This window comes from Columba livia, chromosome 1 (genome assembly GCF_036013475.1).
Source record: "Columba livia isolate bColLiv1 breed racing homer chromosome 1, bColLiv1.pat.W.v2, whole genome shotgun sequence".
NCBI lineage: Eukaryota > Metazoa > Chordata > Aves > Columbiformes > Columbidae > Columba > Columba livia.
In genome coordinates this window covers 182,528,967-182,541,193 of record NC_088602.1, presented here as the reverse complement: position 1 = coordinate 182,541,193, position 12,227 = coordinate 182,528,967, and the positions used below count along the sequence as shown (strand labels likewise).

Sequence of the window (12,227 nt, the reverse complement as noted above, 5' to 3'; positions counted from 1 at the left end):
TTGAAGTACTTATTTCGTAAATGAGGAGCGAAAAATGGTGAATTTTTAAAATGTTTCACTAAACCTGTATTTATTAGGACTGGGGCCTGCTTCTTCAAATTTAGTCCAGAGGGAATCCAGAAGCAGTTGAAGAATGTTTTCTGTTGCTCTCATTATCTGCCAAGATTGTCAAAATGACATATGAATTCTGCATAATATTTCTGTTTGAAAAAATTACTAATCTATCACTGCTTTTAAAGTTATAACACTGGTCAAAACTGGTTCAAACATTGCTACTGGCAGGTGAGCATGGACTCAAACAGCTCTTTTATTGTATGGAACACCATTTGGAAAATGCCTCTTTAGTAGCTGAAGGGAGAGAAAGTCAAAGGAGAAAATACAAATAACTTCAAGACTTGCAATAAGTTTCCAATTTTATAACAAAGAGCCTTAGGAATGTCTTATCTGAAAAAAATGGCCACGTTTTATTTCTCAGTCTATCAGTAGAAGCTAAAATATGGTTCAGGTCAATAAATTCAGAAATATGTTTTGTCAGGCAAACCTGTTGTGTTTTATAAATAAAATTACAAACCAACTAGATAACCATAATTTGGTAAAGGTCGTATTGGGTTTCTCCAGGCATTCTTTTTACTACAACATAATATCCTGATCTAGAAACTTGCCTTTTATGGAATTAATGTAGGCTACATTAGACAGATTATAAACAGGCTCAGTTCAGTTGTGAAGACATAGATATGGTTGGAGAGACATCTGTGGATGATATTTCCAGCAGATTGCGTTGTGGTCCAAAGCTAGGTACTGTTTCTGTCAATTGTTTTCATAATCATTGGCTAAGCTTGCAAACAACACAGAGATAGACAAGACAGTAAATATTAATAATAAGACAGCCATGTCATTACAGCATGAACGGAATCACATGGTTACCATTCAGACCCATACATTACAGAATGTGAAGTGGAAGTAGTAATCAAAGCTTTATTGCTTAACTGTTTTAGCAATGAGTTTACTCAAAAGATTTAGATGTCACTTTTTGTATCCTTTTAACATCAGCTCCTAGAAAGAAAAGGATGAACATTTTGCCTGAATATACAAAATGGAATATTAAGAAATAAGAAAGGGATTTTCCAGTGAGCCAGCATGATAAAAACAGGTTACTCAATTTATTATTAAGTATAGTAATAATCCAAGCTGAATAATACTAGATTTTTATGTCTGTACGCCAAGAATACTGAAATGTTGGAGGAAATTTGAAGTATGGCCACAAATGTGGTCCTGGAACTGGAAAACTAACTGTATGCTAAGAAGTTTAAGCCATTCTAGCTGATGAATCCAAGAGACATTTAATTAGGACTGTTGTGCCTAAATCTTTCTGCATGAAGAAGAAATAAAATATTGAGGATTTTCATGCCTTGGAGGAGAAGGCATGAAGTTGAAATCGAAGTTGGATAAATTCAATTTTGAATGCAGATGCAATTTTCTTATAGCAAGAATAATTAAACTTGGGAGTAATTTCTCTGGATGTTAGCCTCATTGTCACTCAGAATATTTGAGACAAGATATCAAAACCTTCTCTAAAAATAGCTTATAATAGAATTAGTTACTATCCAATAAGACAAAAAATATTCTGTGGGCTACAGCAGTTAATTAACGTGATCAGTACTGTGTCTTCTGGAATCAGAGCCTGCATCCCAGACAAAGGATATTGTATTTTAAGGTATCAACATCATGATTCTTCCTATATTTGAATAAAACTGAAGGCTGTATAGAGTTATAAGTGAAAAAGAATTTATGTTCCAAGGCACCTCTGGTGATTATCTAGTCCTACCCACCACTCAGCGCAGGTTCAAGTCTGAAGCTGGGTCAGGCTGCTCAGAGCCTGGTCCAGTCACACTCTGAACACCTCTGTGATTCCGAGCCTCTTTGGGAACCCTGCACCACTGCTTAACCACATGCAGTGTGAAAACTTTTCTGGCATCCAACTGGAATTTCCTTTGCTGCAACTCATGCTGTTTCCTTACCTTCTTCTGCTGTGCGCCTTTCTAAAAAGTCTGAATTCCTAATCACCAGTTAGATAGATGACAACAGCATTTAAATCCTTTGTCTCATATCTGATCTGAAGAAACCCAATTTCCTTAGCCACTGCAGTTACATTACTCTTCTGTTACTATTATTTTGGTGGTCTGTCACTTTTTTGCACTTGTCAATATATTTCTTGTACTGGTGAGTTCAAACTGAACACAGATATTGGACCTGGTTAATGGATACATTTAGTGCAGCAATTCCATATAATAGAAATTGACAACAGGAATGACAGAAAAAAAAAGAATAAGTGTGATCCTTTTGCTATTTTCCACAATACAGAAATTGTTTCAGAACCTGTGATGTAATTAGTTAAATATTATGTTTATTATGAGATTCGTTATCTGCATAAGGAAGTATGGAATTTAGATAAAAGTTACGGACTGGGAAAAAATGAACGGATTAAAAATCTTTTGATTTGGAACATATGGACATATATTAAGTAAATTTGCATTCTTTTACCACATTTAGAGACTACTATATTGGATCTGGTTTATCATAGCTATAATACTGGGAGGGATGAAAGCATAGATGTTGCTACATAGTTCCTGCTGTATGGAGTTTGAGCACCAACTGCTGTGATGGCAACAGGAAGCTTCTTCATCAAAGAACAAGGGCACAAAACTTTTTTTGAGGGTAAACATTCTTGTCTCTTGTATGATACATCCATGTAAAACTCCCTCTTTATCTTATTAAGCAAGTTCAGAACATAAGGATGAGATAGTCCACATCCTCTCTGTTTCCCACAGCATTCTCCTGGAGAAACTGGTAGCTCATGGCTTGGATCAGTGTACTCTTCACTGGGTGAAGAGCTGGCTGGATGGCCAGGCCCAGAGAGCTGGGCTGAATGTCGTCAAGTCCGGTTGGAGACTGATCATGAGTGGTATTCCCCAGGGCTCAGTACTGGGGCCGGTTCTGTTTAATCTCTTTATCAATGGTCTGGATGAGGGATCTGGATCTGGATGAAGCGCACCTTCAGTAACTTTGCAGGTGACACCAAGTTGGGTGGGAGTGCTGATCTGTTCGAGGGTTGGATGGCCACAATGGTCATTTTCATGAGGTGCCTGAAAAAAGAACACTTGTTTAAAGAGAAATCGGTAACAAAGTATTATCCTCAAACTTGATGGCTTGGGGAGGACACTGGTAGACTAGCCTGTTTTCTACTTTTCTTCATAGAAAAAGTAAAAGTGACTATGAGTGGAGTAGAATTTAATCTGCATTTAAGAAGATCTATTTTCCAGAGTTTTTTTTGCTAGTGTATTCCTGATGTGCTGCTAACTGCTACTTGTGTATTATTATTTGTAATGTGCTTGGGATTTTCATAGTCATTCTGACTGTTTCTACTTGTACTGCTGTCCCTAATTCATGCATATTCAGAATGGTTATATGCAAATGAGGAAATATTTTTACTGAGGAAAATGTAAGGTTAACTTTTTGAGAGACTGACTTGGAAAATGGTCAAGGAATGGTGGCTGCTGTGTGAAACATCAGATATGGATTTGGCTGGTAAGTGTGTGGATGGTTGTTATTAATTCGTATTAATGATATTTATGTCTTCTGAGTGCCATCTTCGGCAGAAAAAATACATTCATTGTGTGTAAGAAAGCTCATCTTTTCCCATACAATATCACTTAAAAGGAACGTGCTTGAATATGAACTTTCATATAAGCAGAATGGAAATACACAATGTAATTTAGGAGTGGTGTAAACAAGCAAACCAACAGTTTCTTTGTGTGTGTGTATATATATATATATATATATATACACATAAATTTATATATTCCCTTATGTTTTGAAAAAATCCCATTTTTGAGGGGTTTTTTTTGTTACCTCCCCCTGATATCAGTGACCCAGGAGTACTAAACAATTACCAGTTTAGTACTTGAGACTTTTCTTTCTGCTTCATTTTTAGTTTGTTCTATACCAGCTGCAAAATTTCAGAGAAAGAAATTGCTTGTATCTTTGTGGTCTTGTGATTTCCATAATCAATGAAATCCCAGTGTTACACTAAACACCTTTCAGGAAGGCATCAATATCCATCACTTCAGAACTAGTCTCTCTTACCACCTGTTCAATCATTGTGGCTCTTGAACAAACCATTCTGATTGCCTCTTGAAAATACTTGGTTTAAAATTGCCTGTGTTATTGGCCAGTTGGAGCCTGCTGCTCCCTCTCTTATCAGTTCTTTGCCATTTTCATGAATTATAATCAGAACATTAGTATAAAGATTATTTTTAAACTATTTTGGCTTCAAATAGTAAAAATATTCCAGATTTCTAATAACATCTACAAGGAATTCCTTGAAGTCTTTCTGCTAAATGATGTGATTTGGTTAAATGTGTCCTTGCTGTTAGGAAAGCAACCACACTTAGAACAAATACTCATATCTCAGATTTAGAGTCATGTTTATTCAAGGTCATTGCAGTTTTTTTGCACAAGGAAGGCAAATTAAGAGAGAGAACAGTAATTACATTACAATATATACATACTAATTGAGTGATAATGTATACAGGGGGAATTTCAAAGAACCTCTGGAAGTAAGGTGTTAAACCAGAACAGAATTTTGAAAGAGCAAACTTAAAATTTGATTTAATTTGGTCTTTAAGAAATGCATAGTTCGTCACATATATTATGTATTATACTGTCAGTTACTTACATTTTACATTAAAATACTACAGTCTGAGCCTAAATTAATAAAAAAACATACTATAGGGGCGTTGTTTTTTCTTAGACTTGAATGAGTGTGTGTTGAAGCCTGCTAGGGAGCAGCATAAAAAAGTGCTGTGGGTACTCCAGATATTTGAATCATATGAGCATCTAAAACTTGATTAATTCCTCCCAAGGCTGAAATGTAAAGTATTATTAAAATGTGTCTTCTCAGACTGATAAAAACCATGAAAGACAAGACTGAACTGGAATATACAACTGTTTGTGTAAAATTAATGCTAAATAAAATATTACTGTAAATGACATAGTGATTTAAAAATTCCAGTGATGACTAGGAAAGCAAATTATTGTCCTTATTCATGTTCACTGCTCCGTGCTGCCTTGTGAAAAGAGGGTTTTCAGGCTTAGTGAACTGTAAAGTGAAACTATTTGATATTTTGAAATTCAAAATTATGCTTCTTGAATTTTTTTTAATTACAGTGAAATATAAATGCACTACAAATCTATTGACACATACACACAAATAAAACCACTTTAAAAATGTTTGGAATAGTTCTTTGGCTTCATATTAAAAATTGAGTAAGCCTAACTATTTTTGTTTTCAACTTTTGGAACTGAAAGTGAACGGCAAATACTTTTAGTCATGCAGCACTGTGGACAGATTTTTCATCCAGATTCATCTCAGCTTTGCTTTCAAAGGAAATATAATCTAGTGTGCTACCAGCTGACTAGAGATGAGCTCAAAAGTACTGGTCTGTTGTGAGGATGGCATGGCCAATGTTTTTAGGCATGAAAAATGCAATATAAAGCTCTTGTGATTGCATGTCTAGCAGGCTGTACTTGGAATCTAATATAAATATCCCAAGCATCAGCAGAAAATCAAAACCGTTTGTTTCTTCACTGACTTTCCCATATACAATCAGCAAATAAAAATATTTTTAAAATAACCTGAAAACAGTCTATTGAGTTTGTATAGGTAAAAAATTAAAAGTGAAGAATGAAGAAGAAAAAAGGGGGGGGGGTAAGGTATGTAAAAAATAAAGACATTTTATGGTGCACATATTTCTACACTAACCTGTCAAAACTATGGGAGAATAACACTTTTAATAGTCCTATCTATTAATGTGCATCCAGGAAGCTGGAGTATTCAGAAGGGGCATGAAAGTTTGACTTTGCTTTTTCATAACAGTCTGTAATGCATGATCAGAGTCCACACAATAAAACATGCTTACAGGAAAATAACTTGAAGTGAAAACATGGTGTTGCATTATGAAGCTTTGGATAAAGCTGAAACTTTCAGATAACTTTACAACTTTTTTTAAACTTCCAAAATTCCCTAGGCAAGGTTTACCTAAATTAGTGATAGATATGAATATAGCATAAGGACATTTTTTTTTTTTCCACACAGTGAGTGAATAACATGAATATTTAAACATAGTGATGTTAATGTTTGATGGGGAATTCTGGTTTTAATACATTAATCTATTTGCAAAGGTACCATCCTCATTGGTAGTGGGATATTCTACATTTAATGTTGAGGCGTGTATTTTTCATGATAAGGTATGTTGATTATTGTGGTGTTTGTAAGCAGGTAATTTTTCAGCATCTGCATTTCAGTGATGGTTTGCACTGAGATTACAGTAGCTTCACTTCAGGGTGAAACATAATGATTGATGCTATATCAAGGAGAACAAGGAATCTCCTAATGACTTTAAGAGTGTCTATTTCTTTGTGGAATTTCTTTTCATTTTCTTAAAACAATGGGAACATTACTGATTGTATAACCTTATCCCCTGTCTCAGGTCTCCTAGAAACCCTGAACAGAAGATCATTAAACGAGTGATTGCTCTTGAAGGAGACATTATCAAGTAAGTATTTTAAGCCTTAGTATCTGAGTCTTTATAGGACTAGTGCAGCTTTTCAGTGGATTTTAAATCAGTATCCTAGACAACGAGAAATTTCTAGTATTTTCTTTCTATCTATTCTTAACAGGGATGTCAGCATTGTACCTGTCTCCTTTTTAATGAGAGGAGAAATGCTACACAAAACTGCTCACTCTCTCATGAAAGGTACATGGGTGAAAATAATGCTTGTTTCTTAGAATATCTCTGCCACGTATTAAGGCAGGTAATTGTACAGCATTTTTTCAATGAGATTATAGGGCTGTGATTTTTCATTTTGAGAGTCCAGCTTCAGTTTCATACTGTGGCTGGCAAATAAAAGTAGGGTTTTATTAGTTTTATATGTTTGATTGTGTGGTTGGTTTTGGTGTTTGTTTGTTTGTTTGTTTTTATTTTAGAGACAAAGAACCCTCACAGATGACTGCCTTCACTGCAGTGTGTAGGGATCTGTAGGGAATATGGTGGAACTGATTTGGAATAAATTATACTATTGGAAAAAAAAACTGTAGCAAGAGCAGACACTGGAGTACTTCAAGACTTGGTTTACTCTGACAGATAGACCTCCTACTGGGGCTAGTTGGAAATAAATTACTAGTAGATGTAAATCAAATGGTTTTGTGGGAGCAGTATTATTTTGATGAAAATGCTTGTTTGAAAGGATTTCTTTTTCCCAGGTAGAGAATAGAACTGGCATAGAGCTGGGAGGGTAAATCCCTAGTTTCCCACACTAAGATATGAATGACCCTGGGAGCTCTCAGACAATATGGCAGACTGAGACTCAATTAGTTTAGTAAATGATTCTTGCTCTGGTGTAGTGAATACTTAAGAAGTTCTTGGCAGCTTTAATTCAAATCAAGGATTTGAGTGTGGTATCAATGTGCTCTAATTAATAGCAGCACTGGTAGGTGATTCAGCACTATGGAATATATCTGTGTATTTTTTTTTTCCTCTTGCAGTAGATATAATTTATGTTTTATTGTAAAATTCCAAATTACCTCAGTTGGAAAAATGAAACTAAATTCTGACATTTTTGTTGAAGCAAAATATCTGAAATGACAGACACTAAGAAGATAATTTTATGTCCAAAGCCTATGGATATCTACAGCTAAAACTAGCTATCACTTCAAAGAACTAAAAGATAGGAACAGCGTGTTCTACTGACTGGTGCCTTTTATAGACTTAGGTCCTTACGAAGGTCCTTAATGTAGTTGATATTAGTGCTGTAATTAATATAAGACTGTTAGTCATGATTCAGTATTCCTCATTCATTCCTGTAGCAATACCAGAAAGAGACAGCAACATTAGGCAACTTCAAGTGTTACTTTTCTCTGGTCTGTATTAACGTATTTGTCTGAATTTTGAAAGCTGAATGTAGTTTCTGACAACACAAAAGACATTTAATAACTTAAATTGCAGCTGTAGGATAGTAATGACGCTGTACATTCAAATACCTTAATAGTCTGAATTTTCATTAACTTCTGTGGGTGTTCTTGGCCAAATGGACAAAAGTGTGGGGCATAAGCTGTGAGAGTGTGTGCAGAGTACCAATGAGCCTGTAGGTTAGTGACCCATTCATATGTAAAGAGGGCTGTACAATGATCCTAATTTGTCTTTGGTAAAACAGATTAGATTAATTTATTGGTAGAAATATTAATCTCAGTATCTCAGATATGTTTTTTCTATTTGAACACATGAAAATTGTTGTTCAGCTCTTTGCTTTAACTGTAGAAACTAGTTTTTAGCTAAAGAATAAATTATTGGACTATTATAACTCAGTAAGTTTTTATTAAATATTATTGTCCCTTCATTGTGCATGTGCAGGAAATGTAAGTAATACTTGACACTTTTCATACTTTACTAGGGTAAAGCAAACACTTAGATAATAAGATAAAACAACAAAGCTGGCAAGATTTTTCTAAAATATGTATTAGTTTTATAATGATACGGCAAGGATATTTGTGACTGAAGCAGACAACTGGTAAATTAAAGCATGTATAGAAAACATAAACAGAGCATTTCAACTCCTATTTGATGTCTGAAGACAGCTTTTATTACAAACCAAGAAGAACTGGTTTTGATATTTCAAGATTCTATGTGTATATATTTTCATATATTGAATTATTCCTGATCAGCATAATATGATGCTCTGAATGAAACTGAAAGTAAAATGGATCATGTACAAAAATGTATCTGAAAATACAGGACTCTTCCCTGTTGTTCTGACTGTTTTTTTGATATGGATAAAGTATGATGCACAACTAATATATACGGACCTTAGAGGAAAATTTGAACATCCTCATTCCTAATATCACATCTTTGAGGTGGAGTGTATATGCCTGTATGCTAAAACCTCCACTTCTGTAAGCCTTTTGGTGCTCTATTGATCAGTCAGGATTCCTTCTTGCTGAGAAAACATCCAGTCTCACTGCAGAGCAATTGTGTCAGTTCCAGGGTACAGGGGAGTGGGAATCACCAGTCAGGTACGGTGGGGTTCTAGCACTTATGGGCCTCTTTGTGTGATGGTTTTGCAGAGAGTGGTAGTTGTATAGAGAGTTGTGTTGTGTTGGACATTTTATCTGGAAGGTCAAGTGAAATGTATAAAGTCCATCTGTTGCTTTGCTAATTTTGTTTGGTGTCATGTGCCAGAATTAATTAATAAACACTTTCAATGGTGAGTCTTCCATCATGAAAAAAGGCTTGTGAATAATTATGAGTTGGAAGGTATTTTCATTTAATGCTCCATGAGATAGGTGATAGATGATGTGATCTGTGAGTCTGTAGTTATGCTTTCATAGATGAATGAATCATCTTTATTCAATCTATTTGGTGCACAATGCTGTGTTTTTTCATGTAATCAATTAAAATAAGTTAGCTAGCATTTTACTGTTTGTTAATTACTGAAACTAATGAAAGATCAAATGAATAGACCCATTAATACTTGATCTCAGATGCTAGGACTCTACAGCAGAAAAGTCCTGTATTTCAGTTCTTCATTTCTAAAAGCATTAAACAAGATAAACATAGTGACATTTTGAAAATATTAATGATTAAGTTCTAGTTTTTGAAAGTAGGTGAAAGATCTATAATGAGTCTCTTATGACCTTTCATTTTGTATTTTTCAGGTAGTCAGACATTATGGACTACATAGTACTTCACCTTTTGAAATATGCTTTGAGAGACTGAAAAATGCTACAAACTCACTGAATAAAAATTCTGCCATTTCAGTTTTCTGATTTTGTTTCCAGTGTAGTTCATAATCTAGGTGAAGTGAGTTTTGTAGTGTCTTGTAAATGCCCAGAAGTGAACAGAACAGAATGGAATATTTCAGTTGGAAGGGACCCACAAGGATCATCTAGTCTGACTACCTGACCACTTCAGGGCTGAACAACAGTTAAAGTGTGTTGTTAAGGGCACTGTCTAAATGCCTTTTAATCACTGACAGGCTTAGGGCATCGACCACCTCTCTAGGAAGCCCGTTCCACTGTTTGACCACCCTTTCTGTAAATAAATGCTTCCTGTTGTCCACTCTAAACCTCCCTAGCACAGCTTTGAACCACTCCCACAGATTCTGTCACTGGATAGCAGGGAGAAGGGATCGGCACCTCACTCCACTTCCCCTGCTCAGGCAGCTGTAGAGAACAATGGGGTCATCCCCCAGCCTCCTTTTCTCCAAACTAGACAAGCCTAAAGTCCTCAGATGCTCCTCATATGACATGCCTTCCAGCCCTTTCTCTAGCTTTGTTGCCCTCCTCTGGTTGCATTCAAGGACTTTCACATCCTTCTTAAATGGTGGGGCCCAGAACTGCACACAGCGGTCCAGGTGGGGCCGCATCAACACTGAATGCAGTGGGATAATCACCTCTTTTTCCTGGCTGGTTATGCTATGTTTGATGCACCCAGAATGAGGTTTGCCCTCTTGGCTGCCAGAACAAATGTACTACATGCCACAAACCTATAAAAAAAATTTAATTTGGATAAGCTAGTAGGACTTCCTCCTCAAAAAGATTTGAAGTATAGACAGAAAATCACCATTTAGTCCTTGAGAATGAATCTATAGGTCAGTTTGTATATAGACGATATTGCAAAGTGTATCTCTCATAGATCAGATTTTGTTTTGTCTTCCATGGATTCACAGGAGAATTAACTTTAAGTAGAAAATTGTTACAATGATTCTTGAAGACTGTTTAAAATGGTAATTCTTGTAAAGGAGGCCTTCTTTTAAAAGTCAATATAATCTAATTTGTTAAAAATTAATGTTAGTATTATAAAACACTTTGAATAACTTGAAATTAAACTTATTAAAACTCATTTATTTTAAATGCACTAGTGGAAATTCAAAAATCTATAGTAATCTATCACAGATGACTTTTCGTATGTTTTCAGTAACACAAATAAAGAAGGTTTATGCAAAGTAAAAAATATTAAAATTGGAATTAAACTAGCAACATTTAAAATTAAGTCTGTTCAGTAACTTCCTGAACTTATTTGTTTTCCTTCTTTTTGTCACAGTTGCACAGGTCTGCAGAAGCTTGGTGTGCCAATTATATTTCTTTCATTTAATTTTTTGCTTCTCAATACTGTATGTGATTTAAGAATAATGTGTGAGTCCCTACCAAGAGTAGTTTTGAAAAGTTTTGTCCAGGGATATTGTTCGGCTCTGTAGGAGTCAGTGTTCTGAGGACCAAATGCTCCATGCAGGTGTTTGATTGCTTTTTTTTTTTCCTCAGAAAGTAGGTGGCATCCAATATCCCTCCACTATGAAAATGACAATCAACAAGTTTTCTTACTGTTGTGTTTTTTTATTTGTTTGTTTGGGGTTTTTTTCACTGAACCAGCTCAATTTCATCGGATAGTTGTGACTGCTGTTTGGTTTCACTTAGGACTAAGGACAGTTGTCAACAAACCAGCTGTCTTCATACAGACACTCTATGACTTGAGATGAAATTGTGTTAGATTATACCAAAAAGATACTGCATGCCTCTAGGAAGCAGAATAGCCTTCCGGAAAACTCCAACTTTGCCAGTATTGTGGCACAACAGTATCTGTATATAGGGCAACCACCTGGCAGTAATTGCATCCAGACCTTTGCCATTTAATCACACAGAACTAATTTTATGTTCACTAGAGCTGTAGTAAGAGTTCTCTTGTTCCCTCTCCACCCTGACATATACACAAAGACCTCTGGTAACTATACTGAGGTACTGGTGATGTGCTAAGGTATTGCTTCCAATGGCTCATAGTAAGAATAGCAAAATAGAGTATCAGTAAAAGACATCAAAAGACTAGGAATCACAGTTGATCACAATATATGGACTATGTTTATGGTTGAATCCCATTTCCTTCTTCCTCAAAGTCCATTGTCTCTGTCCTTGGGCTTTGAATATAGATCTGTGAGTATCAAGATCCACATTGACAAAAGTGCTAGTGAGATTGACAGAAATGAGAGCTGATTGTAATCTACAGAGGCACAGCACTGTCCTCAGAGATTACAAATTTTGGAACATCTTTCCTTTTGACTAATTGCAGGCTTCATATTGTTCTGTCTTTGTACTTCATGTACCTAAAGGAAGCAGTAGTAGT

At 35.5% G+C, this 12,227-nt stretch overlaps 1 protein-coding gene across 13 annotated transcripts in view; it reads left to right on the top strand.

The window, feature by feature from the left end:
- IMMP2L (inner mitochondrial membrane peptidase subunit 2) overlaps positions 1–12,227 on the top strand; it is a 461,654-nt gene that overhangs the window by 295,036 nt on the left and 154,391 nt on the right. For 5 of the 13 annotated variants that reach the window (XM_065048709.1, XM_065048710.1, XM_065048711.1 and 2 more), the window contains exons 4-5: positions 6,549–6,614; positions 6,739–6,815. The exons of 2 other annotated variants lie outside the window; for them this stretch is intronic. In XM_065048709.1, the coding sequence (XP_064904781.1) occupies positions 6,549–6,614; positions 6,739–6,815 (143 nt within the window). Of the gene's footprint in view, positions 1–6,548; positions 6,615–6,738; positions 6,816–9,769; positions 9,881–12,227 lie in introns of those variants that run through there. 6 more of the 13 variants (XR_010469559.1, XR_010469560.1, XM_065048718.1 and 3 more) reach the window with 2 other exon arrangements.